The sequence below is a fragment of the Antennarius striatus genome, chromosome 9, assembly GCF_040054535.1.
Source record: "Antennarius striatus isolate MH-2024 chromosome 9, ASM4005453v1, whole genome shotgun sequence".
NCBI classification, from domain to species: domain Eukaryota; kingdom Metazoa; phylum Chordata; class Actinopteri; order Lophiiformes; family Antennariidae; genus Antennarius; species Antennarius striatus.
This window is the reverse complement of record NC_090784.1, coordinates 16,457,433-16,464,197: the sequence shown is the minus strand read 5'-3', so window position 1 is coordinate 16,464,197 and position 6,765 is coordinate 16,457,433. Positions and strand designations below refer to the sequence as shown.

General features: G+C 40.2%; 1 protein-coding gene across 3 annotated transcripts; it reads right to left on the bottom strand.

Annotated features, from left to right (window-relative positions):
• Window positions 1-521: 521 nt before the first annotated feature.
• On the bottom strand, window positions 522-6,718 carry leng9 (leukocyte receptor cluster (LRC) member 9). Of its 3 annotated transcripts, XM_068324783.1 has the most exons (8): window positions 6,584-6,713; window positions 6,228-6,298; window positions 5,203-5,302; window positions 4,701-4,831; window positions 4,257-4,583; window positions 3,894-4,137; window positions 3,450-3,561; window positions 522-3,362 (listed from the first exon to the last, which is right to left on the bottom strand). In XM_068324783.1, coding segments are annotated over exons 2-8 (1,575 nt in total). In that variant the 5' UTR covers window positions 6,229-6,298; window positions 6,584-6,713; the 3' UTR covers window positions 522-2,702. The 3 variants fall into 3 exon arrangements, with proteins under 3 accessions (XP_068180884.1, XP_068180883.1, XP_068180885.1); XM_068324782.1 differs by lacking the exon at window positions 6,228-6,298 and having other exon boundaries at window positions 6,584-6,718; XM_068324784.1 differs by lacking the exons at window positions 6,228-6,298; window positions 6,584-6,713 and adding an exon at window positions 5,994-6,121.
• Between the last annotated feature and the right edge of the window lie 47 nt (window positions 6,719-6,765).

Sequence of the window (6,765 nt, the reverse complement as noted above, 5' to 3'; positions counted from 1 at the left end):
TATAAAAGTGGAAAAGTTGGTCCAGTTTTGTCAATCAAAATTATAAATGCAGCAAATATTACATTCAGTTGAAACTATTTTGAAACTACTTTGACAAAAGATTTTTGGTTGATCTGAGGGCACTTTAACACAATTAGTTTACAGCAAGTATTAAAACAGGCATGGTGCAGCATTTTGCCAAACTCTTAACTGAGATTAACTGAGTTAATCTCAGTTCAAGAGCTGTCAGGTAAATGAAAATAAAGAAATATTGAAGTATACGGCCTGTTTTCATGACTGAATTGATGCTGATGAATACATTTTTGGAAAGCAATATTAAAAAATAGGGTAAAATAACACAGTATTAGCACATCCTTAAAATGGAGAAGCTACAACTAGGGAATATTTGACCATTAAAATTATTATTGAATTGTTTTGGATCTAATTTTGAAGGAAGTGTTTTGAATTATGACCTTGAAAGTGTATTTTTTGTGTGTGTGATGCAAAAAAACTCACAACATCAAAAAAATGATCTACCCAGTGACTGCTTTGTATTATAAACCTATAATAGAATTATAACACAAACAGAGCCTTCATAAGTACAGCATCTAAAAATCCAATAGAAGAAGTGGCATCTTTATAGTTGACAAACACAGGAGAAGTGACAGGAGCAGAACTGATGTTTGTACAGTTTAACAGTAGACACACAACATATGTTCAACAAATGAGGAATGAAAGTTGTGTTTTTACACAACAGGTCTACTTAGACCTATGAAATATCACCAATATTTGTTTACATCATCTTAGATGTGATTAACATACATGTTACAGATGTCTTTTGAACTGCAAAAGTCAAAGAGAACAGAACAGAATGGACATTAGTCATTAAACCTTTGTGCAACTGCAGATCAAAACTAAAACCAAAGCAGTCACAGACTGCAACATCCCTGAATTCAAAATTTCATCCTGACCTACTTACATAGGTCAAATATCAAAGTTGTGCTTTGACCTACTTTCATAGTTCAAAGCACTACCTTTGATCTATGGTCTTCCAGTGGCGTTCTCCCTCGTCTTTCTATCTTATCCAGTTCTTGAGTATACAAAAGTTGAAATTTGACCTGGTTTTCTCAAGGTCAAGCTGATCATCTCATTTCCATCCCCTTTGCTGCCCAAGTAACGTGCTTTTTGTTTCATCTTTCTATCTGCAACGTTTGCGAAGATATTTGATGGACATACTAACGGACGGACGAACGGACGAACACACGAACACTGACAATTACATCACCGCTTTGAAGCGGGACGTAGTAATACAGTAAGTATTCTCTGACTGCCAGTGAAGACAACCGTGTGCTATTTATGTACATACATTGTCCAGCAGACAAACACAACTTACTGTCTATGGTCACAAAACTTGTTTTTGCTGAATGTAAAAAAGATTCGTACTTAGTTTGGTAATAAAGCGTTTCAGTTTGCAGCTGCTATGGCGTGGAATGAGCTCCAGAACGACTTGAAATTACAGGAGTTCATCTCTTTAAATGCTTTTAAAACAACAGTTAAAGGTAGGGCAGATGCTGAAACATGCTACTGTTTCTCCCCACAGCCTATAGCACAAATCATTTATTGTTGTTGTTGTTTTATTGTTATCAATCTTATACTGTACATCTCTTGTCTGTAAAATGTTGTAATTTGTATCTGTAATGATCTGATGTGTGTCTGAAACTTTTTGTTGCCTTCTTGGCCCAGGTCCCTCTTGAAAAAGAGATTCTGAATCTCAATGAGGCTAACCTGGTTAAATAAAGGTTAAATTAAAAAAAAAACAGTCTTCTGGTCAGTGTAAAGGTTTTTATGTAAGGATATGAACAATTTTTAACTTCTTAACTTACTATTACATACAAACATGATATATTAACACACTTGGGCTTGATTAGTGTTAATATTCTACTGTTTAGCCATTTTGAGTCTATGTGTGTAGTTTTGGCTCTGGATGTTCTATTTCCACTTCCATTACACAAAATCAGATTATTATTCTGTAAAGTCTACATTCAAATTTGCTTCCTGAAATATTAGTAATGGAGTAAAAACATTTTACATACTGTACATTACATATGTAATGACCATTAAATAATGAAAATAGTTTTCAGGAAAATGCATTTATCTTTGGTCATATTATCATTTTAAACTAATTAAACATAGTGCAAGGATCAGGAATGAGTACATAAGAGGGACAACACATGTTAGAGGTCTTGGAGATAAAGTCAGAGAGGCCAGACTGAGATGGTTTGGACATGTCCAGAGGAGAGATAGTGAATATATTGGTAGAAGGATGCTGAGTTTTGAACTGCCAGGCAGGAGGCCTAGAGGAAGACCAAAGAGGAGGTTTATGGATGTAGTGAAAGAGGACATGAAGGTAGTTGATGTGAGAGAAGAGGATGCAGAAAACAGGGTTAGATGGAGGGAACTGATTTGCTGTGGTGATCCCTGAAGGGAAAAGCTGAAAGGAGAAGAAAAAGAAACATAGTGCAAGTGTGCTTGTGCTGCAGATATGAAGCAAGTACAATTTGACTCACTTTAGTTTTCACCATTTAAAAAAAGTGCATCCTGTCCAAATAAACATAACAAACATCAGATTGGTTTGATAAGTGCAAATGTCATCAGAATTGCAAGAGTATTACATTTACTGCACGTACTTTCTGCATGTAAAACTGCACATTCCTCTGGGCCAATTACCGAAGAGTTACTGTGCAAACCGTTTCATAAAAGCCATGTTCTTCAGAAAAGCCCATGGCACAAAGGTATAAGGTATTTACTGGCAGGCGACCAAAATTTATACCCTTTCCCACCTTCAGGTCCCCAACCCCTTCAAAAACACGCTCTTCCTCCGTGTGATCCAACTTGGCCAGTGTAAGGTGATAGCGGGGCTTGTAGGAGCTCCTGTGGAGCCAGCCCTTCTTCCTGTAAGCCTCCTGCAGGCCGCTGTTCAGCTGCTGGAGGTGAAGCTGAGGTTGGGGGCTGAGGTACAGCACCCTCCCATTGAAATGTTTCAACCTGACAGGGAATGTCAAAGACACAGGAGGGTTGCGATCAAACTTAGCAAACTGTCGGAGCATTTCCACGGCAGTTTGCACCTCAGCGGGGCTGGTCAGCACCAGGAGGCACAGGGTGATGTGGAGGCTGGAGGAGGTCTGCCAGTGAGGGGCAGAGGCTGGTAGAAGAGAGATAATCTCCTCCTGCAGCTGCTGGAAACTGGAGAGGATAGCAGGAGTGTTGGCCCTGAAAGTGATAAAGTGCGTGGGTCGTTTCTTAGGAGGGCGACCGCCAGGCTTCTCCTGTCTCGGCTCTAGAGGTTCACAACTCTGACTGATGTTCAGGGCTCCGACATAACTCTGAGTACAATTAAAACAAAAAACATGCACATAAGAAAAATCACTGCATCAAAAATTAACTGCATATTTCAGTTGAGCTACACCCACCTCATTGTCTTCATTGCCTTCCCAACTTTCTTCCCATTCTTCCACATCCTCTCCTTTTGCATTTGCTCCTTCTTTTTGAGGTGAGGTCATTTGGTCCATTGAAGCTGCAGGTCTAAAATCAAAACAGGCGAGGTAGGAGTTTCTTGTAAAATTGCTTTCAAAGTGACACAAAATACAATAAATGGAACACGCCTTCAGGATACAGTGACAATCAAAAATGATTCTCTAGGTTCTAATCTTGTGCTTTATGTTGACTATTTTTGATGCTGCAAGTCAACTCCCAGTCTCTCTCCCTAGTTTAAGTCACACCGCCTCAAGCTGTCCTATCCGGCAGAATTACACACACACGCACACACGCGTGCGCGCACACACGCACATACACACACACAAATAATTAAAAAATTTCATATATAAAAAGTCTGAAGGGTAAAACAAGCATCACACCTAACTGTGTCCTCCTCCGTAGCAAATGCCCCTTGTGATTCCTGTTGTTCCTGAGACGCGTCTCCGCTGATCTTTGAAGCTGGTTGTGTGGAATCCACACTCTGAATCTTCTTCTCACTCAGCCTCTCTTCCTCTGCTTGTGTGTCCTTCCCTGGTTCACCCTCCTCCTGTCCATCCACAGAAGGTGGCAGCTCCATAGTCGCTTTAAGATGTTGTTGGTCCTCTTGATCCTCTACATTTAATCCTTTTGAATGAAATTAAATGCATTTTGTGAGCAGAAACTGTATTTACTGACTTTTGTGATAGATAGCTAGATAGCTAGATAAGTGTAAAGCGAGATAGAAAAAGCAGGTCATCTCTTACTCTTTACTTCATCCTCCACTCCAAAGGGGGGAGCCAGAGATTGTCCGGTGGAGCCAAACACCCTGTCCGTTCTGGTGTGGCGATCCCACACACGGTGGCCTCTGTAGCAGAAATACTGGATCCTGTGTCTGGGCAGGGCCAGCTCAGACATGTAGTCACAGTCGCTGGGGTTTGTGTCCCAGGAGAAGTCGTTGAATGGACGCTCCAGCACACCGAGGAAACGATCCACGTACCCCACTATAAACTGTGAAGCGTCTACCGATGGATCCCACATGATCCGAGAGATGACATCATCTGCCGTACGCATGCGTGGCTTTTTGTTCACTTCTGAATTAGATACATTAAAAAAAAAAAAAAGTTAAAACGCATTCATGAAGGGAGACTGGCTTCTTTAAAGTGTGTAGTCATTATCTAATGACAAAAACTGAATTAATATGGAGTGACCTTTTCCCTCAAATTTTGGCTTTGGTGTTTTTGCCTTTTTCCCTTTCTTCTTGTGCTTTTCCACCTCATCTGGACGGTGTTTGTCGTCCTGGTCTGATGATACAGCCCCTGACTCATCTAGTGTGGGGTTACTAAGAAAAGTGGACGAAACGTTGATTTTTGTTAATCATGGGAAAGCTACCCGGCAGTCAGTTAAGTGTTTGACTAAAACAGAGCTGAACACTGTCTGTCTAGCTTGAATAAAGGGAAAAAAAGGAAGCGATGTCATGATGTAATGATTAATTTGTCAAAAAAATGTAATCATTAACTCATAAGTCCAAAATAGCGCAGGTGAAACGCAATGTAATTTTTTTCTTTTATAGAGGTATACATGGTCACTGTTAAAAAGCAAGCAGCCATACGTCTAAAAAAATTCTGGCCACTGTTAATTGTCTAATTTATTAACTGAAAGTCATTCTTTGTCTCAATGTTGAGTATGTCAAAAAAGAATAGGTGACTTTACCTATGAGAAAAATGACATTTCTGGCCAAAACGACACTTTCCCATCAGGAAAAACTGGCACAAGTTGACTCCGTCCTCATCCTGTCCTGTTGACTCTTTCACTGATGATGAAAGGAAGACATGAGATGGATAAAATAGCTATGAAGGTAAATTATAAAGAAAGCATCAAAAGAAAGTGAACGGGCTGTCAGTACGGAGACTTCATAAACAGGAAAAACGGCAATAGTCGTGTATCAAATCATGATTTTAAAAAATTCCATTGCAATAAATAATCCCAACAAAACTAAGATCAGTCAAAAGTCTCAATCTGTCCCGACTAAAACGAATGCCCCACCACTGTATTTAAATCAGGGGATGAGGCACCTGTCTCTACTTTTTTCTTCTGCAATGCCAATTAGTGTTTGGTTGAGCTTTGTTTCCAGTACGGAGTATCTGTGTCAGTGAGATATGCCTGATGACGACACAAAAAAAATATCCCTATGTCTGGAAACTGGAAATCATACCACCTCACCCATCATCCAAGCTTTAGACAACTTTTTTTTTTTTAGGCTATTATCTTGAGTTTCTCTGTTATTGCAATGAATGTCCAAGATTTGTAATAAGCGTGTAAGAAATCCCCAGGAGGACACTGGCAATGGACAAATACGTTTGCAGAACTAAATCTGCTCTTCAATACTCATCCTCAAGTATATAAATCATGCAGCAGGTGGCAAGTGCTCGACCCAAAGGATCAAAATGTCAGCCAAGTTCTTGGGTTGTGGTTGCTCGTAAACTCACACACATGCCACACACCCTGCTTTGCTATTTCCTGAGAGGAGAACTGGAAGTGAGTCAGGCGAGGTCCAGTAGACCTGGGTGACACAGGTGTCTGATATCCTGGGAGAACATGAGCGACTTTGGGTTTTCTAATCGGTTCCAGACATTAGATTGCAGCACTGACAGGAAAGATGAGGCAGGTGGGAGTACAGACAGTCAAAATGAATTTTCATACTGACAGCAGTCATGTATGTCTATTGACTCACTTACTGACACATTAGCAGCCGGAATTAAAATGCTGGCAGACATTAGGAGTGGTCTATTCATTCATTCAGTCCCTCCTTTTAAAGTAAAGGGAAAACAGTAACAAAACATCAGTGAAGACCTTACCAGAACTCAAATTGCTCTAACAAATAAGTGTATCACATCCGAGATATTCCCCCCCCCCCCAGGTCATTCCTGTAAATGACTTATTTCAGATTCAGACAAACTGATGACAGTAACAGAAAGGCCGTCCCCGCACATGATGTTCGTCATGATGATAAGTGACATTAACTTACATATAACTAGCCAGTATGTAGTCTCAAATAAATAATGTACATAATGTTGAGAACAAATACATTTACCCGCTGCAGGTGTCACGGTGATTTGTCCAGTGTTAACCTCGGAGGTCCCCTCAATTTGTGCTAGAACTGAAGGAACTTCAGAATCCTCTGATGCCATTATTCTAGTCTCCAACGACTGTTTATTCAGGGCTCCTGTCTGTGTGGCGTTTAAATCTAAATGTTAACGTCGGTCCAGCCACTAC

What these genes read in the sequence shown, in the direction of transcription:
- leng9 (XM_068324782.1), bottom strand. Translation starts at nt 6,680, where the DNA reads ATGGCATCAGAGGATTCTGAAGTTCCTTCAGTTCTAGCACAAATTGAG. An exon ending in ACGGAGGAGGACACAGTTAG is followed by an intron (nt 3,562 to 3,893) that starts GTGTGATGCTTG and finishes TTTTGATTTTAG; the next exon opens with ACCTGCAGCTTCAATGGACC. An exon ending in AAGGCAATGAAGACAATGAG is followed by an intron (nt 3,363 to 3,449) that starts GTGGGTGTAGCT and finishes AATTGTACTCAG; the next exon opens with AGTTATGTCGGAGCCCTGAA.